The sequence below is a fragment of the Danio rerio genome, chromosome 25 (genome assembly GCF_052040795.2).
Source record: "Danio rerio strain M-AB ecotype USA chromosome 25, GRCz13ab, whole genome shotgun sequence".
In the NCBI taxonomy this organism is placed as follows: domain Eukaryota; kingdom Metazoa; phylum Chordata; class Actinopteri; order Cypriniformes; family Danionidae; genus Danio; species Danio rerio.
The window spans coordinates 31,752,776-31,779,636 of NC_141045.1; the positions used below are offsets into that span (position 1 = coordinate 31,752,776).

Consider the following 26,861-nt stretch of genomic DNA (forward strand, 5'->3'; position numbering starts at 1 on the left):
ATCTGACCAGAATAGATGCTATCTGCAAAAATCTCTGTGTACATAAACATCAAGTTTCTATCAATTAAGTTGTATGATAACTCTTTCTGATGCAGCTCATGCAAGCGATGGTAAACAAGTGTTGGAAACGTCTCCAGGTAGACGACATGCCAGAAGTTTCAGCTTCTGCATTTTGTCGCCTGCGGCTACATCTGTCTGACTCTTTCTGTTGTCATCGGTCCCACGCCTGAAAAAATGTGCATATTTACAAACAAAATCGAAAGTCATAGGGTGCTGCCCGAGAAAAACATGCTTAGGAAGGTAATAAATCTTCAAGCTTATATATTTATTCACTTTACCTTACATGGAATTTCCCTTAATGGGTCAAATGCACGCCAGCCTCATCGCTTCCGGTGAACTGTCTTTCCATTATAAAAATGCCACGTTTGAGGTCGGATTTCTTTAAAAACCAGTGATCTTCACTGCCTGATAGTTATACAATATAAAGTGGGTATCAGACAGGACAAGAAGCACTGCATTAAACTCCCCCGTTATCTCTTTAAAATATGACAGTGTAGTATTTTCAATAGAGTTTCTGCGCTAACCTGCTGATACTGACGGTGCTAGCGGTTACACTGTCATTAGTCTCGTTTTACGCCTGAACAACTAAATGAATGCTTAATTCTATTTAACTGAATTTATTGTAATTACATTACAACATCCATGCTGTTAAAGCAACCTTAGGCAATTGAAATACATTAAGCTTTCACCGAAAGTTTATCATAGGCTGAAAAACATTAGCTGCAACCCATTGTTTAATTTATTTACTAAGTCAACACTTCCTGTGTGTTATAATCATTTAATGGCAAACATATTAATCAAACCATAAAAATTCCCACTTGGCTAGGCCTACTAATTAAAATACTGATTTATCGTTTGCATATTATTCACATTTTTGAGTATTATCTTCCAAAATATGGTTGAGCAACATGCAGCATGATTTAATAATAAAAATAAAATTATTTACAGCCACCCAAAATATAAATAGCAAAGAATTGTATTTTAAAGAATGAATATTTACAGTGAGTTTAATCACACACAAGTGAGTAATTATGTTTAAATATAATTCTTTAGCATTAATTAATTTATTTTGTTGTATTGTTGTTAATGTATTTAATTATACAATTTCAGCCATAAGTGTGAAACATTAGGATTAAGATAAATAAATAAAATCTGGGTGACATTTTAATTTGACAATACTCAATATGAGAATTGGCATGTAATTGCAATGCAACTTTTAGTCAACAAAACGTGCAATAGGGACCCTATTGATATAAGATGGCAGAACTCAAACTCAACAAAATGCATTAAAGGGATCGTCAAAATAAAGTGATACCAAAATCTGCACTCTTGCAAACATGGATATTTACATCAGGAAATAGAAATTAACCTGTTAACTGTCACACTTTATTTTGATGGTCCATTTGTTGAATTTAAGTTACATTCCATCTACATGCCAACTAATTCTCATTAGATCATAAGACTCTTAGGTTGGGGTAAGGGTTAGTGTAAGTTGCATGTACTTGCAAAGTTTCTTATAGTCAGTTAAATGTCTGTTTAGCAGCAGTATCAACAAGCAGACAGTCTACTAATACTCAAATGGGCCATCAAAATAAAGTGTTACCATATATATATATTTTTTTATTTTGTCTAAATATGAAGTTATCTTCACAAACTATATATAATATGCTTACACTGTATCCTTAATTTCAATTGTGAACTTCATAATTAGGTTGACATCAACAAAAACAGCGAATGTAAAACAGAAAACAATTTATTTCACTTTCTAAAACACAACAAAATGTCCCAGTGTGTACATTTAAGTACTGAGTAATATTAATTAACAATTAATAATATAAATTAATTATGCACTTGTTCTAGCTTCTTGGATGTAATTATGCATAATTCTCTGTTATCAATACAGTAAGTAGCTGAAATGTGTGACAAGGACAGTGTAAATCGGTGTTTCCAAAACATCCTAAAATTGAATTTTTTTTTGTAAAGTTTTATTAGTATTTATGATAAACTTCCCACAAAACATTTGAATTAATTCCTGAGATTTGTGTAAAATATTCATTTAAATCGTTCAAACAAAAACAGTGCAAAATAGTGTTAACAACAAAAGCAAACCATTTTAAAAATTAATAGCTTCTGAGGTCATTTCTTAAAATGAGAGAAATTTCTTAGAAAATATGAGATGTTCAACGTCCAAAAAAGGAGCAGAAAACCTTGTCAAAACAGTCCATGTGACGTAAGTGATTCAACTGCAATGATATAAAGCTCCGAGAACAATTTTGTGTGCCATGAATATGTAGGAATTACATTGTTTTTCTGTCTTCTCTTCCACTTATTCATATTAGAGCCAACAGTGCAATACACAAACATCATTTTCCACCATGGTAAATGCACACCTTGATTTGAGATATAGGCGAACAGTCATTTTTAAGTCATTGCTGAGAATGCATGGAATGTTTTGACAATGTTTTTGGTTCCTTTTGGACTTTCAATGTCTCATGACCATTGTTTTTTAATGTAGGATGAGAGAGCTTAATTATTTTGGGTGAACTAACCCTTTATTTCCTTAGAATTCAGCCAAATATTTTATCACCGAGTTTTTACTTTCTTTTTAAACACTACTTTAAGACACATGCATTTCACAATAGAGTAATTATGCAAAATTCCTTGTTTTTAATACAGTATGTAGCTGAAATGTGTGACAAGGACAGTGTAAATCGGTGTTATCAGAAACGTCCTAAAGCTGAATTATTTTTATGAATAGATTTATAACTATTTATGGTTACATTTCCAACGAAATATTTGCGATGTCTCAATTAAAAAACAAAGAATTAATTCCTGAGATTTGAGTAAAATATTCATTTAAATCTTTAAAAAAATGATAAACATTTAATATTATAGTAAAAATTTCTTAGAAAATTTATGAGATGTTCAAAATCCAGAAATGGAACAAAAAGATTTTGTCAAAACAGTTCATATGACTTGAGTAGTTCAACTGCAACAATACGAAGCTCTAAGAACATTTTTGTGTGCCATAAAAGCTAAAGATTATGTTATAAAAATTAAAAATACTTTGACTTTCTGACTTCTCTTCCACTTATTCTTATTAAAATTAACAGCGCAATACACAAACACCATTTTCCACTATGGTAAATGTGCACCCTGATCCAAGACATAGGCGAACAGTCATTTTTAAGTATTGCTGGGAAGGCATACAGTAGAATGTTTTGACAATGTTTTTGGTTCCTTTTGAACATTTAATGTCTCATGACCATTGCTGTCAATGTAGGATGAGAGAGCTTAATTATTTTGGGTGAACTAATCTTTTATTTCCTTAGATTTGAACCAATTTTTCAATCACTGAGTTTTTACTTTCTTTTTAAACACTACTTTAAGACATGTGTATTTCACAATAGAGTAAATCAGGACACAAAATAACACCAATATCATCAGCAGAGTCAAAATAACATCTATAGAGTGGTACTCAATCCAGGACATTCTGAAAGACTGTGTCCGTAAATGAGAAGCTCCTTTATTCCTCATGACAAACTCAATCCAGAACATGGCACGATCAAGAGGTTTCATTGGCTGGTCATGGTGCACCTTGGACAGTCTCTGAATGTTTTCCTTGTAAGATGGGTTGTACAACACTTCCTTCAACGCCTCCAGAAACATTGTCCTGTTTAACTCCGCAATATCCAAAAGTTTTGCTGTGCCTCTAACTTTCATTCTAGACAAGTTGTCAGGTTGATCGAACACTAAAGGGAGACCCAAAATGGGAACTCCGTGATAAATGGCTTCTTGGATTCCATTGGTGCCTCCATGTGTTATAAACACTTTAGTTTTAGCATGTCCAAGCAGGTCATTCTGAGGTAACCAATCGACAAGTAATGTATTATCACCAATATTGACAGGTCGAGGTCCAGTGTGTCTCCAAATGATTTTTTGGGGAAGTCCAGCAAAAGCGGCAGCAATTTCCTCTGTAATATCTTCTGGAAGATGGGTAAAAAGAGTCCCGAGGGACATAACAATGAGTCCATGATCTCCAGAACTCTTCACAAACTCTTCAAGATCATCTGGAAGCGGCTTGGATGGTTTGCACTGGAAGCCTCCCATATAGACAATATTTGGCATTGTGGGTCGAGGAAACTCAAACGTGAAATCGTTTCTCATGAGCCAGATGTCTGCATCCTGAAGGATAGCTTTGTAATTGATTTCTGATCCAAAGTATTTTTCGCAGAAGGATCGGTAGTGTTTGGAGACGGTCCTTGCTTTCTGGAATTTTGAAAACATGTATACCAATATGTTCTGCACACGTTGAACAAACGTCATCTTATCGGTTAGCTCTAATCCTGGGACAGGAATATACGACAGAGGTGAAGGAGCTATTTCAAAATGTGCCTCTCCATGCATCGTCCAGCGGACATTCAACACAAGAGGAAGTCCAAGACGGTAAGCCAAGAAAAATCCACCACCGACAGCTGGATCTGTTAGAAGTAAATCATACTTTGCCGTCTGAAGTGAATCCATCAAGTCTTTATTTTTAAATATATTCCCCATTAAGTTAAGCTGATTGCGATGCATCTCTTCAAATACCGCTCCAACTTCTGAAACTAGTTTGAGTTTTGTCCAAAAGGACCGTTTCTGTCTCCTGATGACCAGAATATTTCTCGAAAACTCCTCAAACAGCTCCTTTTCAATGCCACCGCTATTGTAAACAGTGATGGAGGTGTAGAAAGGAGACTCCTCCTTGATATACCAGCTGTTTGAGGCTCTAAGCACGGTCACATTGTGTCCTCTTGTATGTAATTCCTCAATCAGAACCTTCATGTTCACCCAGTGACTTCCATCCAGAGGAAACACCAACACTTTACCTCCAAACACTAGAGATAATATGCTCAAGAATGCTAACAATGTTGCAGGGAGGGAAGGCATCTTTTTTTTTTTGAACCTTAAATAAAAAATGACATTGATTATGTAACTTTAAATATCAGTTTAACATAGCTACAAATAACTGTTGAGGTAAAATGAAGTTAATCACTCTCACTTACCAGCCGCCTGAAAATACAACCACGCAACCAAGCCAGGTGAATTACTCACTGCATTCCGCTACTAAAGTTGTTTGGAAACAAGTCCAGCCCTGCTAAAACGTGCAACCCAGTGGGAGTGTGCATTGGAAAATTACAACTCTGTCGTACAAAGCATGTTTAAGCTTGTGCATGGTTTTGTGTAAAGAAGTGTGCAGATTTAGTCTTACATTTTCTTTGACACAAGTAAAAAAGCCTGCAGAACCACTTCGACAATGTAGACAACAGCACTAGTGGAAGCTCAAAATGAAACGCACATCAGGAGAGATGTGGAAAGTAGAGTATAATATGTATTTCTATTATTTTTCTAATTGATATTTAATACAAATATTAATAATAATAAATGTTTAACACGGACCCTGCTGCCACAGGAATGATTTGAAACACAAAACATAATTTGAAATGAAAATGAGTGACAAATTTCTAAACACAAACCAAACGTGATGATATAGTCGCAGAGCTTGTTTACCTCCAACACAAAATGGAAAGAAATGCTTGTCCTTATTGCAGTTTCAGTAATTTACCTGCTGCTTTTCTTTTCGACACAAGATGGCAATGAGGACTATCATTATTTTAAAAATTATTATTCATTTTCTTTTAAGCTTAGTCCCTTTATTAATCAGGGGTCGCCAAAGTGGAAGGAACCGCCAACTTATCCAGCATATGTTTTACGCAGCAGATGCCCTTCCAGCCACAACCAATCACTGGAAAACACCCATCACACTCACACACATACAGTACGCTCAGTAAGCGGGCAATATTGCTTACCCAATTTGCCTATACCGCGAATTACATTTAGGCATAATTTGCTTGAGTAAAAGTATTGGGTAACGTGTACTTTTTAAGTAGTATGTGTACTTTTACTCTTACTTGTAAATTATTAAAGAAAAACCATTGCTCTTACTTCGCTACATTTGTCGGCGTTCCTCCGTTACTGTCAAATCATAATAAATATGATCCATATGTTTTGTTTGCAAATATCGCGAGTCGCCGCTTTGGAGAGGTTGTGTCGCGAGAGGTTGCTGTAGAGACCAAGTGTGCCGCAAGCCTGCGTTTGAGTGAGGGTCTCGGCCGTTAGATCGCCCCCTGGGGGCTGGCTGTAGTACAAGTCATAAAGCCCGCCTCCTCCGTGTTAATGAAGGAGACTTGAGCCCAAATAAAAAAAATTATTACACATGCAATAAAATGTCCCGAAAGATAGTTCTGATCGATTAAGGCACTGGTTATTGTGCTGAAATAGGTGCAGATCTTCATTTTTGTAAACAGTTTGTTTTTAGCAGTAATTTAATGCTGGGCGTGTCATCGATTGACAGCTGTGATTGACAGTTTCTCAAAGCGCGGCGTCTGAGCTTCGGCAGGAGACTGAAGTGTTATTATTCGATTTCTGTGTTATTTTACCATGACAAAATGAGTTCAGCAGTAAACTACAGTTTCTGACATACATGATCCTGGTGGAACACTGTTTATTCGCTAAGTTCAGGGCTTTTTTCGGGCTTTATTAGTTTGCTGATACACGCCTAGCCACCCAGATAGCAAAACACAGTTCCGGCTAGATTCTCGCCGGAGACTTATCTCTTAGAGCTCAGACTGACTACCTCTGCTGGACCTACTCCGGATGCCTGGACTCACTACCCAATTCCAGCCCGAGTCAATCGAGCCAGATGCGGCGGAATGCGAGCCGGAATCAGCCCGCGACGCCGCGAGTAGGTTATGCGCTGCGGCCCGGAGCTGGCGCGATTGAATATATAAAACCCTCATATTTGTTAACGTTATTACATCCATCTGTGTTGATATGACAGCAAACGCATGCTGAGAAGTTCGGGGGGCGTGGTTGATTTTACATAAAGCGTTTGGTTGGAAGCTCGACTCCGCTCATTTTCGCGGCTCCTCCTCTGGCTCCATCAGACAGTCCTTCTGCGCATGTCAAGGCTCCAATTTCAGCAGTCTTTTGCGACAGTTTGTGCCCGTCAAGCAGGCGTTTTGCCCTCAAGGCGTTCAATGGGAAAAAGGGCTGTCGCGTCGTCCATATTTTTTACAGTCATTGGTAGAGACGCGTCTCTGCTTTTGGTAGGGTGCAAACGCCATACGCCCGCCTGTGTTGGCTGAAGTTGAGGAAGATGTGCGATTTTATACTGTGGTCCCGTTTGCCATCTGCGGTTCCGAGAAGGACGGTCATGTTGTCTGTGCAGTGAGTTTATCGGACGAGGTCACCCGGCCACAAGTTCAGTCTGTTTGCACTCAGATGTCAACAAGAATAGTTTGATAATACCCTAACCGTAACCTTTGATTAATATCAGGAGAGGCTGATGCTCAAATAAAGATGCTTTCTTTATTTATTTATAATTTTATTTTGTCATTTAATAAAATTAATGCATTTGTTTAGCTGGTCAATGCTTGGCTGAAACGGCACAAATCTTACTTAATCCTAAAACACCACAGTTTGAGTTAAGTTGTGGATCACTTTTTAACTTTCAAGTTTTGCATAACAAATAAAGGAACTTGGAGTTCGTTGTTGGGCATCCTCAGATTACACAAGTAAGTGACATTTTACAAAAAGTGCTTTATTTATTAAGAGACACTTGCTGTAAAACTCAAAACAGCTAAGAGCAGCACGTCCCCCCCCTCTCTCTCACACACACACACACAAATTTTGTTTTATAAGTTATTAAATCAAGATAATATGCAGACACAAGCCTGTTTGTTTTCCATCACAACATGAACAAAAAATATACGCTATTATCAAAAGTTAATAGTAATTAGGCCTAGATGTAGCGCAATATTGCGTTTTTATAAAATATTAAATCAGCAAATGAAGCGAATAACTAATGTCCTTCTTCAGTGTGTAGAATGTGAATGAGTTAAATCAAAATATCAACCAGAATAAAAATACATCCAAACATCCATGAACATCCAAAATCAAACAAAAAGTGCCCATGGGTATAACTTCAGTAATGTGTCGGTGCTCTTTGGGTGACGGATTCATCAGAATAAACAGCAAAAGTTAGTCCAAGGCACTCGAAAAATGTGGGAAAAAATATTAAAAAGCCTTTATTCACATGGCTATTCTGTAACTACATGTTTCGGCAAAAATAAATAAATAAATAAATAAATAAAAATCAGGGTAACAGTCTGTTACCTGTCACTGTTACCCTATGAAGTCAGTCAGGCACGTGCACACATAGGGCTCAACCTGTGCAGTGCACATGCTCTTTTTAGGGCCTACTCACACTATGCCATCCGTACCGTGCACAGGCCCGTTTCCCGGATCGAAAGTGCCCTTCCAAAATGATCAAAAGTGCCCCCGCGACGCGGCACACCCTCGGTCCCGCTCTTCATTAGGCGCGCGACAACACCGCTCTTGAGTACGCGCGCGACAACACCACTCTTCAGTACGCGCGCAACAACAACAACACCCCCCCAACCCCCCTGCAAAAATTTATCCTGCACATGCCTTTTGGACGGTCTCTGCACGGGCCTGAAGTCAGTTCTTTGCCGAAATGCATAGTTTTAAGGATTAGCCATGTGATAAAAAACGTTCCACATTATTTGAGTGCATTGAACTGATTATCGATATGAACATTATTAGAAATGGGATCGTAAATGTTATTATATATTTTTATTTTATGACTTATCTTATACAAAACATGGCAAATAAGGAAGGTAAATACTTAAAAACGAACAGTACAGCCTATTTTGTAAAATACCTACATTTTGTTTTGGTATGCTTCATGAGTAACACTTAATCTCATCAAACCTTTATCACAACAAGATCTTGATAAACCAGATAACAATACAATCAATCGAATCAAATCATTTGAAAAATCAAAGGATGCATCTTTATTACCTTAAATAGAAGGGAATAATATCTGATGAATATTTAAATGGCATTTCACAAATTGCAATGATAAAACAATTCTGCACTACTGTAGAATAGAATAAAGTTAAGTGTTAAATATTTAATATTATAGCTTGACCTGTTGAACTGGACCATTATTTGGGTATATTTTAGCTTATCTGCATCAAGTAAAGCAGCCTTGAAAATGTAATATACTGTAACAAAAACACCCCTGCAGGGTCAGATTTAAATGTTTTTTACTAGGTATACGAGTCGGCAAGAGAAAATGTACTATGATTGGATGCCTCTTTATTGCATGGTATTCAAAGAACTTTGTCAGATAAGTGTTATAATTGAATGTGCCGTGGTTTTTGGCAGCGTGAGACCACTCTATAGAAGAGCAGCCACTCAAGAACATTCTGAGATGTAATAAGACTAAACCGCTTTGATGATGGACTTTGGCTAAGGGCTTTTTAGGCTTTTAAAAAAAAACTATTCAGATGTTGTGCAGTGTTGTTGGTACCATCATGAACATTTTTGTTATATTATAGTCTGTTTTTGATGCACATGCTAGAATGGTTAATGTATTTTCATTATGGTTTATGCAAATTCTTTCTTATCAAATAATAATTTGATGTTTCAAATATTTGATGTTTATTGAAATTTCATTTATGTGCATAATTTAACATTTATGTACTGTTGAGGATGTTTTTGGGTGACATATTATTTTGACACATGAATTGACAAAATGCACTCTTGTTATGTTCGGGATGAAAACAGCCACTAAATTAAACTGCTGTAAAAATGCATCAGATAGGTTTTTTTTTTTCTCTCAAAATTTTGCATAAATCTGTTAATTAACCTCTCAGTCCAAAACTACTAAACTACTTTTAGAAAATTACAGAATTGTAACTCTTTAATTGCCAATTTTACAAATGATGTCACTGATTTGGTGAAAACAAAATGACGTATTTTCAATATAAAAAGTAATTGTGAACTGGATTGTTTTTACCTTTTATTAAAGACTTGGCCATGTAAAACAACATTGCCTTTGATGCATTGTTTTTGGTTAATTTTCATTTTTTCTCCCTAATTTACCGTTTTGTCCCATTAAAACAACATTTTTTGATTGCAAAACTGTGACACCATATAATCATGCATCGCTGATTGTTGGTTGTTTTCCCTTTAAGGATGAGGTAAAATTTGTAATTTTTACTGTTGATCATCAGTTGGCACCATTAACCCTTTAGACAGGCCTGTGCAAAAAAAAAAAGCCTAGTTTCTGGAATTTATATAGAGTATAACAGCAAATTAAAGTGTGTGTATGTGTGTAAGAGTGACCTTTGTGCACTTACCTCGATGTGTCTAGGATATTTAAATATTTGATATTTAGAATATCAAAATGTGCATCTCAGCTCTCAGAACTACATGGAGTAAATAAAAACAAAGACTGTGTATTTATGCATTATCAAATGTGGTTATAATGGAAGTCAATGGGGCAAAAACAGCCAAAAAGAGTAAATTAAGGAGAAATGAAATGAAAATCTAACAATGCATCAAAGCAAATTTTCTTACTAATCGTTTACACATCTAAGACTTTGATTGAAGGTATAAAAAAATCCACATTTGTCCACAATTACTTTTTATATTGAAAATACGCAATTTTCTGGGTTTTTTTTCACTAAATCAGTGCCACCATTTTGTGAATTTGGCAATTAAAAGTTATAGTCCTGTAATTTTCTAAACAATTCAGTAATTTTAATCAGGTTTGAGGTAGATTAACATATTTATGCAAACAAAATTGAAAAAATATTTATGATGCATTTTTACAGCAGTTTAATTCAGTGGCTATTTTGTCATCACTAACATAACAAGCGGGTAGTAAATTTGAACAGTGCACAAGGGTTAATGGGGTTTTTCAAAATGTATGTGCAACAAGAATAAAAACAGCTACTGATGGCTGTAAAAAGTATTGTAATTGTCAATAAAAAGTATTGACAAGACTGTATTTGTTCTGAATTTTCATTTCAGGTTTATACACTGGATTTAAGAGTTCACACAAAGCTGATGATTGATTATAAAGCTCGTTTTGCATGCTGTCCCGGGAGAGAGCCCTGAGCTCATAAGATTCTCGAGCCCGGGGCTCCCTACCGTTTGCAAGTTGAGAGGGGAGTGTGAGCTCAGGTAGATCTCAAGAACTCCCCTGCTGTTGTAGCTAATGAACAGATAGTGATTGCTCTTAAGAGATAACTACTTACTAGGAGCATGTCTATGGTGCCGATTTAGATTAGTCAATTAACTTAAGTTGCATGTTTTTGGACAGTGGAAGGAAACTAGGGAACCCTGGGTGAGCATGGGGAGAACGTGTAAACTCCGCACAGAAACGTTGGCTGGCTTGGTAAGAGCTAGAGCTAGTTCTTGCTGTGAGGCAACAGTGCTAACCACTGGGCCACCGTGCCACCCATCTAGAAAAAGGAGGAGGAGTAGGGGTCGAAGGGGGATATTTTAAAAAAGAAAATGGCTGTCATATGGAACTAAGGGAATTTATAGTGGCTTAGGAATTGTCTGATTGGTGACTCGTAAATTGAATAATGCGGGGCCAGCTGCAAGCAATCATAAGCACGTGATCCTCTCGAAATTAGTTTAGAAATTAACTTCACTTAAAATAACGCTTTTTAAGTGGAGCTAAATTCAAATTAACTGATATTTCCAGCCAATATGTCACTCACGCTTTACTTTCTTTCTGAATAAACGAAGACAAAAGTATTTGGTCATATAAGCAGTCACCAATGCAAATACTAAAACCATCACCATTAATGTCAAAATAACATCAATAGACTGATACTCAATCCAGGACATTCTGAAAGACTGTGTCCGTAAATGAGGAGCTCCTTTATTCCTCATGACAAACTCAATCCAGAAGATGGCACGATCAAGAGGTTTCATTGGCTGGTCGTGGTGCAGCTTGGACAGTCTCTGCATGTTCTCTCTGTAAGACGGATTATGCAACACTTCCTTCAACGCCTCCAGAAACACAGCCCTGTCCAAAGTTGCAATATCTACAATTTTTGCTGTTCCCTTTGCTCGCATCCTGGAGAGATTATCAGGCTGATCAAAAGCTAAAGGAAGGCCTACAATGGGCACCCCGTGATAGATGGCTTCCTGAAGTCCATTGGTGCCTCCATGTGCTACAAACAGTTTAGTTTTAGGATGTCCAAGCAAGTCATTCTGGGGCAGCCAGTTCACAATCAAAGAATTGTTGCCAAGGTTTGCAGGTCGTGGACCTGTGTATCTCCAAATGACTTTTTGAGGCAGTTGAGCGAATGCTGCAGCAATTTCATCATTGAGTTCACTCAGAAGCTGACCAAAAACTGCTCCCAAACTCATCATGATCACCCCATGTTCTCCAGAGCTCTGCACAAACTCCTCAAGATCACCTGGAAGTGGCTTTGCAGGTTTGCACTGGAAGCCTCCCATGTAGACCACATTTGGCATCGTGGGTCGTGGAAACTCAAAAGTAAAATCGTTTCTCATGAGCCAGAGGTCTGCATCCTGAAGCAGTGAGAAGAAATTAACATTGGGGCCAAAATATTTCTGGGTGAGCTCTTGGTAAGGAGAACCAAAGTACTTGGAATTTTTATAAAGAATCATTATATATGTCATCATGTTCATGACTCTCTGACTGAATGTCATCTTGTCCGTTAGTTGTAAGCCTGAAACAGGTACATATGAGAGAGGAGATGGAGCTATAACAAAATGAGCTTCTCCATACATGGTCCAGCGGACATTAAACACGAGAGGAAGCCCAAGACGATGTGCCAGTAATACACCACCTCCAAAAGCAGGATCTGTCAGGACAACATCATATGCAGCATCTTTAAGAGAATTCATCAAGGTTTCATTTTCAAACATTGTAGCTGTCATCTTGCATATTTCCTGATGAATCTCTGTAAATCTGCTATACGTTTCGTCAGCAAGTGCCATTTCAGTCCAAAATGATTTTCCTTGTCTCTGCATTTTCAGTAAGTGAGGGAGGAACTTCTCCCCGAAGTCAGCATCAAATTCACCATTCTCCACAGTGATAGAAGTGTAGAGAGGAGACTGTTCCTCAATGTACCAGCTATTAGAAGCTCGGACCACGGTGATACTGTGACCCTTTGAATGTAATTCCACAAGAAGGACTTTCATATTGATCCAATGACTTCCATCAACAGGAACCACGAGAAGTTTACCAGCATGTGATCTTGAAAGAACACATAACAGAAGGAACAATCTGAGATGGGTGGAGGGATGCGTCATTGCAGCCAACCTTAAAAAAGAAAGAATATAACAGAGAATTAAAAAAGTGTTCACTGAGTTTTGAGGAACTCAATACAGTTCTCGATATTACCGATCCAATTTCAATTTGATGATGGACTTTGGCTATAAGGGTATTGGGTTTAAAATGACTAAAACAACATTTCAGATGATTTACAATTTGGTCATTTAGATGCAGTTTGTCTATTAAAGAGCCCCTATTTTGCATTATAAATGGTCATATTTTTGGTTTTGAAAGTCTCCAACAACAGGCTAATATGCATACAAGGTCAAAAAACACTTTCATTGTCTTACAATTTGTATTTATTTTTACCTAATTATCCCAACGACTCATATGATTTGATCGGCGATTCATTTGTTTTCAACCCCCTCCTTTGTGTGAGGCTAATCTGCTGTGATTGGTCCGATGACGCAGTCGACTGGATTCAGCGTGAGACAGAGAGAAATGAACACCACAGCTAAGAAGTAGTGTGTAGGCTCATTTGAGATTGGCAAAATCTCTGCAGAACCTATCACCGGTGATTACCGTGAGATGCATGCCAGTTTGAAATTGTGTCCGCCTCGCTCTTATGTCATGCTAACGTGCCCCAAAAAACTTTCCCGACAGCAAGGTGGATGACTCGGATTGAGCAGTCGGCTGCGTTCACCAAAAGCGTGATGGGAAACGACTGGCTGACGACACAGCTTAATGATTATTAGATGAGACTGACAAATTACACTTTATTCTCTATCAATTGGTTTATACCTGGCTTTGCTGTATACCTTTTATTTTTGTATTTTTGTTGTTGTTTATTAAAAAAAAAGACGTAAAGAGCAATACATATGTTTATTTATTTAGATTTACACGGAAACAAAAACACAATACACTTTTGTAAAAACATAATATGACCTATAACATATGTTACAAATAAATAATTAGGATGTGTATGTGCTGTATTTTCAATTTTTTTATATGTTTGTGTGAATTTTGTAGACTGTAATTTTCATGCAATGTTATTCCATGAAGGTCAATCTGTAAGATTTGAGATACCACAGACACTTTGATGTCTTTGACAATACAAGCATGAGCTGGAAACAAAGGCCCCGTTTACAGATTTAAAACGCATATGTTTTCCAACGGTTACGCCTTCCATCCACACTACGCCAGAGTATTCGAGCGCCTAAAACGGAGCGTTCTGGAAAAACTGAAGAGGCCGTTTTCATTTTAAAACACTGCTGCTCTGTGTTAGTGTGGATGGGGGGGAAACAGAGACATCTGAAAACGGAGGCGTGACTGAAGACGTTCTGATTGGGGCTTTTCTCTCATTATTAAGTAGCCCACGCACAGTTCAGTCTGGCATCCTCTCCTTGTAAGTTCAGACTTCGCAAGTTTGATATGGAAAACAGACTCCAGAGGACACGTCGGGTTATTCTTCAAAGGGAACAGTGTACTTTATAACCTCATGCACATCACCCTGGCTACGTTGTTTTACTTTCTTAACAATTACATGAAAACATGATATAAGGAACTGCCTATTTTTTATTTTGAAATTAGCAACTTAACAGACACCAAAAGTGTTGAGGCATCGTGTAGCTGCATATTTATATGACCGTCATTTTCACTGTATGTGTCACAATCACCAGCGACCTCTAACCACCAGAGGTCGCTGAAAAACATTAGCCCCTTTCACACATACAGACCTTTCCGGAAAATTGCCGGCAATTTTGTGTGAAAGCTTGTATGTGTGAACAGGTCCTTTTTGAAAATACCGGTAAATTCGTTCTGGCTATTTTCCGAAAAGAGAAGTTGTAACATTACTGGCAATTTGCCGGAATGCTGCGCTGTGTGAATGCAGAAGGAAGATTACCGTAATAAGCGTGTGCACGTCTAGAACGTGCTGACGTGAGACGTCTGCTTTAGCCAATCACAACAGTCAGACGCATTCACCTCCGCGCGGTTTGTGAGAATAAAAACCTTTGAATATTTTTCCAGACACATTTAGCTGCTAGAAGTTAGTCAGATCACGTTTATATGTTCTTCTTTATGCCAACTGTGTAAATAATCATCGATGACATGCTTATGATAAGCCGTTGTTTGTTTACCTTTAAGCTTTGCATGTGCCTTTGAAACAGCCTGTGAGCGCCTGCACACGCACATATTATGAACATCTCGACATGCGAAAGTGATCCTGCGAAAGTTGTTCACAATATTGATCATCCACAGAGTTTGTAATTTAGTCAAATGTTTACAAATACAAGCGCAGCCGTTTAAAGCTCATTTGTGGTGAATGATGTCAGAATTTACCGGTATTTTGGAATGGATGTATAAACGATCTTTTCCGGAAAATTTCCGTAACGTCCTCGCCTGTGTGAACAACGCTTTTTTGAATATAATGGTAAAGTCGTTCCGGAAATTTTCCAGATATTTACCGGTATCACTGTGTGAAAGGGGCTATTATCTCTTGTTTTAAACTACAAATACACCAGTTTATGGACTACAACTGCATATATGCACTTCACCCACACACACCTGCTTCCTCATTTAGACCGATTACACTCGCACCACCTGAGGATTGTCAAAGACTGATAGTACACACTATTTAAGCAGCACACGCACTCATTCTCATTGTCGAGTCTTGTTTATCTGTAGGTGACATTACAACGCTTTATTCCTGCCTTGTTTTGTTGTGTTTTGACCTCAGCTTTGTTTACCTTTTGTCTCCGCCTGCCTTCTGACCTCTTGCCTGTTACTTCGACTACGATTCTGGACTGTCTTCATATATCTGTTTGCACCTGTATTGACTAGTGGTGGGCAAAGCAAGGCTTCATGAAACACTGAAACAGTCGAAGCTTCGAAACGTTTTGAAACCCCACTCTACAGTGACACCTAGTAGTCATTTTTTATGTATTGCACTGAAACAACTGCAGCACAGAACAGTTGAGCAAATTGAGACATTAAAGCCCACTTTGTAAGCTTCGACTTCAATTAATATAGCGGAGCGGTTAAGGTGTCTGACTAGCGTCTGGGGATAGTGAGTTCGAATCCTGACTAATACAGCTATTTTGAAATGCTTTAATAGCAGTTGGTAATGCTTTGCTCTTGTATTGTTTTGTTTCAACATTGGTCTGATATCCGAATAAACAATTTGTGAATAAATATGTCTTGTTTTGGTCTTAAAACAGGGTTGTTGCTAGATCAGAAACTGTGGCCTGAAGTTATCAAGAATTATTTATATTATTCATAAAATTTCCCATTTATTGTATTTTATTAAACCAAACTATCACAGTACTGTACAATTTTAAATATTGTTTTACAGTGTTACAAAAATTATGCTAAATTGATGGCGTAACTGCAGCTGTATCCTATTTAGGCTACACAAAACAAAAACATGATAAAAACACATAAAACCATGATTTCGGAGTATTTGTTCAAGTCGGGATTCAAACCCAAAAAGTCATTTGATGCATAGTAACATCACGCACACGCACAGTCCACTAGGCCATTTGAAACAGAATTTTCCCGACCTTGGCAGCCAAATGGAGAGTCGCCAGGTCTCGAAACGCTTCTAAGGTGATCAATGCTTTGAATCGCTTTAGTCACATGACCAGGTGTTTCGAAACACTTTAGTCACGTGACTTGGGTGCTTCGGATCATGCTTCGGTGCAGTGTTTTGAAACACTTGCGCTTCGGGATCTCGACACTGTGTTGAAACGTCAGTTTCACGTCAGCCATCCCTAGTATTGACCATTACTTGCCTGACCACTGATTAAACCTGCATTTGGATCCTAACCTCAGTTGTCAGTGTCACTCCCCGAGTTACAGAATGCATATTTATAACAAAACAGAGACTAAAACATAACTGCCTCCTTTCATTTTTGTTAAAAATACCAAACATTCCCTCTCTCTTGCTGAATATCAGTTTTAATAATCAATAATGGCCATTATACAAGTATAACATACAATAGGTTTATACATTATAGGAAATTGTAAGCTGAGGAAATATTATATACTATTCCTTCTATGCTAATGAAGGACTACTGAGACATTTCAAGCATGGGATGGGTCCTCCTGGTGAGGCACAGTTCCTCACAGCTCCGATACACATCTCTGCCATTTGCTTACAGTAACCATGTGCTTTTCACCATACACAATTTATCTGCTTGTGTTCTTCCCTCATATAACTTTGTCATGTTTGGTGTCATTTGACAGTTTATGACTTCAGTGTTGTAGTGATGAAATCAACAGAGACATTGATTAATTGTATTTCAATCTATAATATATTTACTATTGTCGAGTCATGGCCTGAGGAGAGTATGTTAATGTTCTTCTCCCCCACTTTGCTCTCATGTCCAGCTGGTTTTGGGGGTTGGTTTTCACTCATGTTTGACAATGCTTTGCTCAGGGTATGATAAGGAAAGGTAACTGTTGATCTGGGAGAATGGCTTTTACTCTGCATCTCCCGCACACCAGTGCATAGCCTCATATGCTAACAAAGGCAGTTTCACTGTCTTTGTCGCTCAGCAGTGCATATGTTACAGCTAATTTCTTTATACAGTATGTTAGTTTGTGTCATTCTAATGTCTGTATATTTAAACATGTAACTTAATAAACAATTTTGCCTGCTTTAAAACGTAGAGATTCTTTCTCTTTATCAATGATGATAACTATAATGGAGTCAGATTAATTACAATGGAGTCAGATAAATAAAGGATTTAAACACGCCATCCTTCAACTGCTTTCTGTTTTCGATTATTGGTTCAGAATAGCAGCGTAAGCTCCAAGCCTTACAAAATAAAGGCAAGCAATCAGTCAATATGCAGAATATACATGTTTCCATTAATTATTAACGTATCTTTGCGCTCAGCCAAAACATGTTACCTGAGAACAAGTAATTGATTTAAAAGACCAAAGTCAGGGAATATGTAGATATAGACAACAAGATTAATTAAACATCATGTTTAACATCTATAGGTTGATTCTTGATGTACAGTCCGATGAGCACAGCTCTCATCTGGCTACATATGCTGCAGCGCATGCCAGAATGTGTGTGTATGTGTGTTTGTGGTCACGTGATGTGCGTTTCCAGTGGTTTGGTGTGGATGGAGAGTTGTTTAGAAACGCTGGGCGAAACGCTAGTGTGGACGCGGATCGCTTTCATTCTAAAACAACGTTTAAAACTAAAACATACTAGTGTAAACGGGGCCTCACCCTCCTCTTCGTTCAACTCACACAGAATGCTCATTTTAACGTATGAATGTTCTATATCAACAGGGCTCAACAATAAGGACTGCCCAATGGCCTGGGGCCAGCGTGTGAGATGCTCGGGACAGTAGACAGGATCGTTGTCTGATGCCTTGTCACTAAAATTTAATTTCTCTGTGACTATTTGTCAATTGTCTGCAAAAACAGTCAGAATCGAGAAACAGTTTGTGTTTTTAAGCCTTCAAATGCTACCTTCTCGGTTCCTCTTATCTGATTGGATGCTGTAAGCATGTTATTTTTTTCATAACAACTAGTACAGCGAAGAGACAGCAACATGGCGGCAACATCAAGTGATGATGCTAAAGGAAAACATTTGTTTTTAACGTCTTGGAAGCAGACATTTATGAGGGTACGCCAAGACTTAAAAAATTAAGTGATGTTTTGTACAGTTTGCCGTCAGTTTGGCAGGTCAGCCATCTTTTGTTTTGCCATAAAATACCTGCACATTTTGCTACTTTTGTTTGCGAAACACTTTGAATTTTGTTCATTACACATTTATTAACATTTTTAAAATAATTAGATTATTTAATAATTAGATAAAAGTCTAGATTTACAAACATTTTGACACACTGCATTTTTTAAATATTTAAATTCTAGATTTACAAACATTTTGACACATTTCTTTTTTAAATGTGTGGCTAAGGAAAAACTATTAACTTTTTTTGTGGTAGGGCCTGTGAAAATATTGGCAGGGCAAGTAAAAATCTGAACCGCTGGTCCGATCGGGCCAGTAGAAAAAATCCTTAGCGTTGAACCCTGATCAATCCAAGTGACTTTTTCTCATGTTTGATATCATTTGAAATGTCTCAGTGCAACTGGTACAATAGTCTCATTCCCTCAGAAATAGACATAATCAAAATAATTGATATACAACTTCAGGCATCTTTTGAACCACTGCTAAGGGTGTGCCTTTACCTAGGGGGCTTCTATTCAAATGACCATTTATTCCCTTTAGGCAGAAACTCTTCTAATCTAACATGCCACTAAATGCAAATGCCTTTTGTTTAGTCCACACACACCCCTCCTTGAAGGAGATTCCTGATTTGACTAAGAAAAAGCATCAAAAAGCTCGGAGCGATTCTGTTACCAGATCAGCTCATAGTGTGGAGCTCTCATGCTCCATATATATTTTTAAATCAGGTATGCCTCTTTTGATCTTTGATAATTTGATATCTGAATGAAGGAATGAACTGAATGAATTGGCATGATACACATTTACCTGACTAATAAATTGTTATATTTTGAATTATTCAAACAGATTTCATGTTATTATGTCTAGTAGGTTACATTAAGTCCATAGCACCACAAGCCCCTGTACAGGTTCGTAATGGACTAAAACACGATAGACGGAGCAGTGTGACACGCTAAACGTTGTTCTTAGAGCTCCGACTGACACTGACTAAATGTGGATCCCGCCCACAGAGCTGCAGTTTTCATCTCGTAAAACTTTTCAACTCAAAAGCAAAGATTTTAGATCCGCAAAAATGAAACAAAACCGGAAGCAAAATGAACGAGCACACAATAAATTGATTAGGGGGTAACTGCATAAAATGATAATAGTTTTTTTTTTTTTTTGCTGTGTGCATTTTTTTAAATAAATGTTTTTTTATTATTTGAAATCTTTTATTTTTTTAATTGCATTGTATCTAATTTTGGTCAAAAACTTCATATGTTTGTTTGAATAATAAAGACACAAAATTAACCCTGGCATTTATGGGTTCAAAACTTTTCAACTCACAAGCAAAACATTTCAACCTGCAAGCAAAGATTCTAGATGTGCAATAAAAGACATCAGAAAATAGAGCAAAATTAATGAATGTGCAATGAAAATTGTAGTAACAGCATAATAGGACAATTGTTTATTTTTTTGCAATCCAAAAATATATATTTTTATTATTGACATAAGTTTTTTTTTAATTAAACGTGTTTTTTATTTGAAATCTTTTATTTTTTAATTACTACATACTTATTTTTTCTTTAAAACTAAATATTTTTGATTGAATAATAAAGAAACAAAACTAACTCTATACAAGACACAGTACAAGCACTGATCTATACAAGATAAGTGATTACAAGCCACGTGAAGCGATTACAACTTACAACACACACAAATTTTGCAAACTACACAAAACGAGGCAACAATTTTAATTACACTTACATGTTATGATCCGGAGGAAGAAGAAACTGGTCTACTTGAACTGTAACAGTTACTGTCAAGTCCCTGTCAAAGTCTGACAAAGTCCCAATATCTCTGCTGCTCCTTCAAAAGCAAACGACCGACGAGTCCTACTTAGGTTATTGTATAAAAATCTGAAAAATGACAGTCAGGAACAAACACAGCACCAAGTTGGCTATACTGTGGTGCTGTGAAAAAGAACTTTAACCCTTTAAACCCCGCAGCCGAATCTCAGTCTATCAGTCAGTGATCGATCGGCATGCATTAAATTCCAGGGCTTTCATTACCCAGTGTTGCCAGATGTAGCTGACTTTTTCCAGCCCCAAACCAGTCCAAAACCGCGTTTTAAATTCTTTTTAACATAATTAGGCGCTGCTTGTCAATCAGACAACGCTTATTTGCTTGTTCTTGCTATCAATTGGAAAAAAAATATTGATAAAAGTCATGAACCACGTGTAGGGGCTGCGTGATGCGCAAAGTGGGTGTCAGATTTGTCCAGGTAGTCAGATTTTGATACATCTTTCCTTCACCACATCTTGCGGATGGAGTTACTATGCATCACGAGGATTGCGCCATGCACTGTCACTATAATGGAGTAGGAGCACACAGTTATGTTTTGTTAAACAAGTTGCATATAAAATTTACATTTCAAAACCGGCCAAATTTTGTCAACCCGCTAATGCCATTTATTACCTTTAAAATCAAATTCAAAACTACCCAATCTGGCAACACTGACTAATTAGATGTAAAATGTGCTTGGATGGGTTGGTGTAAAAAAACAACAACAACAACAACAGATGGATGGATGGATGAATAACCTAGCGCGATGGATAACGTAATAAAAAACGTACAAACTAACAAACTATTAATTCCTGTGTAAGTACATAATAGTTAAGGCCACTTAATATAAAGTGGGACCATGTAAATGTTAGAATAATAGCCCTTGTAAATTCTATCTTTCACAATCTAAGTTTCACATCTTAAGATGTGAAACTTACTTAAAAACTGCAATATTGCATAAAACTTTGAAAATAAAGCCGCATTTCCATCTAAACAGTTAAAGAGAAAGAAAGCATCACTTCTTGATAAATAGGTGCCAAATATATTTAAAAAAATGGAACTCGCTGGTTAGAAGAAGCATCTGGGGGCTATTTTCTTATATAATAAATAAATTGGGCCTCAGAAGAAGAATATTAAACTTGATGAATGTGCTGTGGCTTTTGGTGGCGTAAGACGACTGTTTGGAAAAGCAGCCAGTATAGAACATTCAGAGGTGTAATAAAGTGACTGAAGAGCTTTGATGACAGACTATGGCTAAGGGCTTTTAGAATGACCAAAGAACCATTTCAGATGTTGTGCAGTGTTGTTGGTACCATCATGACAGTTTTTGTTACAACATGGTCATTTTTGATGCACATGCTATAATGGTATGTGTTTCCATCATGGTTTATGCACATTTTTTCTTATAAAATAATAATTTGATCCCACGCATTTGTGTGCATAAGTTAAACCTTATGTACAGTTGGGGATTGTTTCATCCACTCTGGAGTGATTTTGAGTCTTAATCTGAACACTTGAAAGAGGGCATGTCTGAAGTTGACATAGCAGCGTCAGCCAATGAAATTTATCAGCAATAGGCCACAAATTTTGTGAAAATGCTTTAAATTCAAAAAAATAATAATTCTGTTATACACTTTGGGAAAATTTACTACCCTTTTGTTATGTTCGGGATGAAAACATCCACTAAATTAAACTGTAATAATGCATAAAATTGTTCTTTTTTTATTATTCTTTTTTTTTTTCCATTTCACAAATCTGTTAATCAAGCTAAATTGTTTAGAAAAATCACAGGATTTTTAATTCTTTCATTGCCAAATTCACAAATGATGTCACTGATTTGGTGGGGAAAAAACACAAAATAACGTATTTTCAATATAAAAAGTAAGTGCGAATTTATATATCTTTACATTTAATCAAAGTCTTGGCCAGGTGAAACAACATTGCTTTTGATAATATGATTTATTAATATTTGATTAATTTTAATTTTTTTTCTCTCCCTAATTAACTTTTTTTTTGCCCGATTGATTTCCATAACCACATTTTTAATTGCAAAATTGTGACACCATTTAATCATGCATTTTTGATTGTTGGTGGTTTTCCCTGTTGGGAAGAGGTAAAATTTTCATTTTACTGTTGATCATCAGTTGACACCATTAACCCTTTAGACAGGCCTGTGGAAACAAGCCTAGTTATAATCCAGTCCGCAATTACTTTTTATATTGAAAATACGTCATTTTCTGTGTGTTTTCACCAAAACAGTGATATCATTTGTGAACTTGGCAATTAAAGAGTTACAAATCCTGTAATTTTCTAAACAATTGAGTAGTTTTAATCAGGACTGAGGTTGATTAACAGATTCATGCAAAAAAAAAAAAAAAAAAATTATCTAATGCATTTTTACAGCAGTTTAATTCAGTGGATGTTTTGTTATCCCTAACATAACAAGGGGGTAGTAAATTTGAACAGTGCACAAGGGTTAATGTGGATTTTCAAAATGTATGTGCAGCAAGTCTATTTTATTCAAAATGTGAATCAAAACATGTGAATGGAAGCAGCTACTGATGGCTGTAAAAATGATTGTAATTGTCAGTTAAAAGTATTGACAGGACTGCATTTGTTCTGAATTTTCATTTCAGGTAAATAACGATTCTTAAGTGGAAAAAAATTCTAATTAACTGATATTTTCAGTCAGTATGTCACTCACGCTTTACTTTCTTTCTAAATAAGCAAAGGCAAAAGTATTTGGTCATATAAGCAGTCACCAACGCAAATACTAAAACCATCACCATTAATGTCAAAATAACATCTATAGACTGATACTCAATCCAGGACATTCTGAAAGACTGTGTCCGTAAATGAGGAGCTCCTTTATTCCTCATGACAAACTCAATCCAGAAGATGGCACGATCAAGAGGTTTCATTGGCTGGTCGTGGTGCAGCTTGGACAGTCTCTGCATGTTCTCTCTGTAAGACGGATTATGCAACACTTCCTTCAACGCCTCCAGAAACACAGCCCTGTCCAAAGTTGCAAATTCTACAATTTTTGCTGTTCCCTTTGCTCGCATCCTGGAGAGATTATCAGGCTGATCAAAAGCTAAAGGAAGGCCTACAATGGGCACCCCGTGATAGATGGCTTCCTGAAGTCCATTGGTGCCTCCATGTGCTACAAACAGTTTAGTTTTAGGATGTCCAAGCAAGTCATTCTGGGGCAGCCAGTTCACAATCAAAGTATTGTTGCCAAGGTTTGCAGGTCGTGGACCTGTGTATCTCCAAATTACTTTTTGAGGCAGTTGAGCGAATGCTGCAGCAATTTCATCATTGAGTTCACTCAGAAGCTGACCAAAAACTGTCCCCAAACTCATCATGATCACCCCATGTTCTCCAGAGCTCTGCACAAACTCCTCAAGATCACCTGGAAGTGGCTTTGCAGGTTTGCACTGAAAGCCTCCCATGTAGACCACATTTGGCATCGTGGGTCGTGGAAACTCAAAAGTAAAATCGTTTCTCATGAGCCAGAGGTCTGCATCCTGAAGCAGCGAGAAGAAATTAACATTGGGGCCAAAATATTTCTGGGTGAGCTCTTGGTAAGGAGAACCAAAGTACTTGGAATTTTTATAAAGAATCATTATATATGTCATCATGTTCATGACTCTCTGACTGAATGTCATCTTGTCCGTTAGTTGTAAGCCAGTTACAGGTACGTATGAAAGAGGAGTTGGAGCTATATCAAAATGGGCTTCTCCATACATGGTCCAGCGGACATTATACACGAGAGGGAGTCCAAGACGATGTGCCAGTAATACACCACCTCCAAAAGCAGGATCTGTCAGGACAACATCATATGCAGCATCTTTAAGAGAATTCATCAAGGTTTCATTTTCAAACATTGTAGCTGTCATTTTGCATATTTCCTGATGAATCTCTGTAAATCTGCTATACGTTTCGTCAGCAAGTGCCATTTCAGTCCAAAATGATTTTCCTTGTCTCTGCATTTTCAGTAAGTGAGGGAGGAACGTCTCCATGAAGTCATCATCAAATACCCCGTTGTCCACAGTGATAGAAGTGTAGAGAGGAGACTGTTCCTCAATGTACCAGCTGCTAGAACCTCGGACCACGGTGATACTGTGACCCCTCGAATGTAATTCCACAATAAGGACTTTCATATTGACCCAATGACTTCCATCCACAGGAACCACTAGAAGTTTACCAGCGTAAGATCTTGAAAGGACACATAACAGAAGGAACAATCCGAGATGGGTGGAGGGATGCATCTTTGTAGCCAACCTTAAATGAGAAAGAATATAACAGAGAATTAAATTCAGTGATAAACAAATGACCTGTTATTTCCCTGAAATATCACTGAACTGTTTCACCCCTTCATCTAAAAAAATACTACTAAGATAGATCTACAACAAACTAATCTTTACCCTAGATTGTCTACTGGATATTTAGCAGAAGAAGATCACAATGTGTCAGTACTTTGCATATTGGATATTTGCTTTTGAAATCTTAGCAAGAGCTGTCCCATTCTCAAATAATATTCCTTGTCTATGGATCTGTCATAAAATGGACAGAAATGTCACTAAAATCATCATCATGTTTTTCAGTATCCAGACAGTGTGTAGAAAAAAAACTGCTTTTCAGTGTATCGACAACTTGAAAATCAGATGACGGGGATAATTGTCACCTTATTAATTGACCCTTGATGACACAAACAATGGTTCAATCCAAAGATGTGGATTAGATTTATCTACAAAACTGGAACATCACATAAAACATTTGCAACTGAGGCAAAATTACCGAACAGTGAGTCAAAGAGAACAAAATCGTCACTTTCTGATAAACTTACACTTGATAAACACACTTAGCTGAAGGTTATAAGCTTGTTTGGCTCGTTGAGCTCAAAAGATCCTCAAGCCCTGGGCTTCCTCTCGTTTGCAGGTCGAGAGGGGAGATTGAGCTCAGGTAGATCTCAATCCCGCTTATTTGTGGCTTTATAAAAAAATACTGTTGGAAAGGAACTTGACCATGTCTTTGGACGGTGGGAGGAAACTGGGGAACTGGGGGGATGTTCGGGACAGTAGAGAGAATTGCTATTGGCCCAATCAGGCCAGTGCTGCCTTGTCACAAAATTTGAATTTGCCTTCGACTCTTTGTCAATTGCATGCATATATAAAGTCTTAGAATTGAGAAACAATTTGTGCTTTTAAGTCTTTGAATGTTTCGCCTTTTCTATGAAGTCCATATTGCTTTTTGGTTGCTTTTATCTGACTGGATGTTGTGAGCACATTATTTTTTTCCACAACCTGGTAAAAACCAGTAAAGTGAAGAGATGGCAACATCAAATTATGAGGCTAAAAGAAAACGTCTGTTTCTAACGTTGTGGAAACAGATATTTACATGGGTACAACACAATGAAAAAAACCAAGTGATGCTTTGCATAGTATTCTGTCACTTTTAGGTCAGCCACCTTTTGTTTTGCAACAAAATACCAGCAGATTTTCCATACAGCTTTATTTTACTGCTAAAGATTTTAAATATTTTAAATATTTAAATTCTAAATTCACAGGCATTATTTTTTACATCATTTAAAATATGTGGCTAAGAATTTGCTATTTTTTATTTTTATTTTTTTCCGCGGGGCCAGTGAAAATTTTGGCAGGGCAAGTAACAATCTAAACCACTGGTCCAATCGGGCCAGTAGAAAATATCCTTAGCGTTGAACCCTGCCAGCGAAAACCAATGTGAACAAGGGGAGAACTCGCAAACTCTGCACAAAATGTCAATGTCAATGTCAATTTTATTTATATAGCACTATTAAACACAACCAAAGGTTGACCTGAACAATAAATCACAAAGAACAAGTATAAAATTATAGCTAAAACAAACAACTCTCACAAATAGTTAATATAGGTAAAAACAAAAATCTCACTAATAGTTATTATATCTAAAAACAAACAATTCTCACTTATAAAATGGCAAATCAAAAAGGTAAGTTTTCAACCTAGATTTAAAAACAGACTGCGATGATATAGACCTAATACAGAGGGGCAGAGCAGCCGCATTTTGAACTAGCTGTAGGCGGGATAG

The 26,861-nt window shown here is 37.1% G+C and overlaps 4 protein-coding genes and 1 long non-coding RNA gene across 6 annotated transcripts in view; 1 reads left to right on the top strand and 4 right to left on the bottom strand.

Moving 5' to 3' along the window:
• parp6b (poly (ADP-ribose) polymerase family, member 6b) overlaps window positions 1-26,861 on the bottom strand; it is a 549,184-nt gene that overhangs the window by 279,978 nt on the left and 242,345 nt on the right. The gene's annotated exons all lie outside the window — the stretch shown is intronic.
• Window positions 1,793-6,124, bottom strand: ugt5a5 (UDP glucuronosyltransferase 5 family, polypeptide A5; the record flags this gene model as incomplete). 2 transcript variants are annotated; one of them, NM_001441942.2, is given in 4 exon segments in its annotated part: window positions 1,793-2,979; window positions 3,005-5,005; window positions 5,106-5,197; window positions 6,046-6,124. In NM_001441942.2, a coding segment is annotated over 1 exon segment (1,578 nt). In that variant the 3' UTR covers window positions 1,793-2,979; window positions 3,005-3,411.
• Window positions 7,228-17,903, top strand: LOC147830924 (uncharacterized). Its single transcript, XR_015526621.1, has 4 exons — window positions 7,228-7,676; window positions 11,008-12,585; window positions 12,682-16,121; window positions 16,201-17,903. It is a non-coding gene; the product is annotated as an uncharacterized LOC147830924 (long non-coding RNA).
• Window positions 11,655-13,292, bottom strand: ugt5a4 (UDP glucuronosyltransferase 5 family, polypeptide A4). Its single transcript, NM_001177498.3, is given in 1 exon segment — window positions 11,655-13,292. A coding segment is annotated over 1 exon segment (1,578 nt). The 5' UTR covers window positions 13,276-13,292; the 3' UTR covers window positions 11,655-11,697.
• ugt5a3 (UDP glucuronosyltransferase 5 family, polypeptide A3) lies at window positions 23,368-25,057 on the bottom strand. Its single transcript, NM_001177491.3, is given in 1 exon segment — window positions 23,368-25,057. A coding segment is annotated over 1 exon segment (1,575 nt). The 5' UTR covers window positions 25,043-25,057; the 3' UTR covers window positions 23,368-23,467.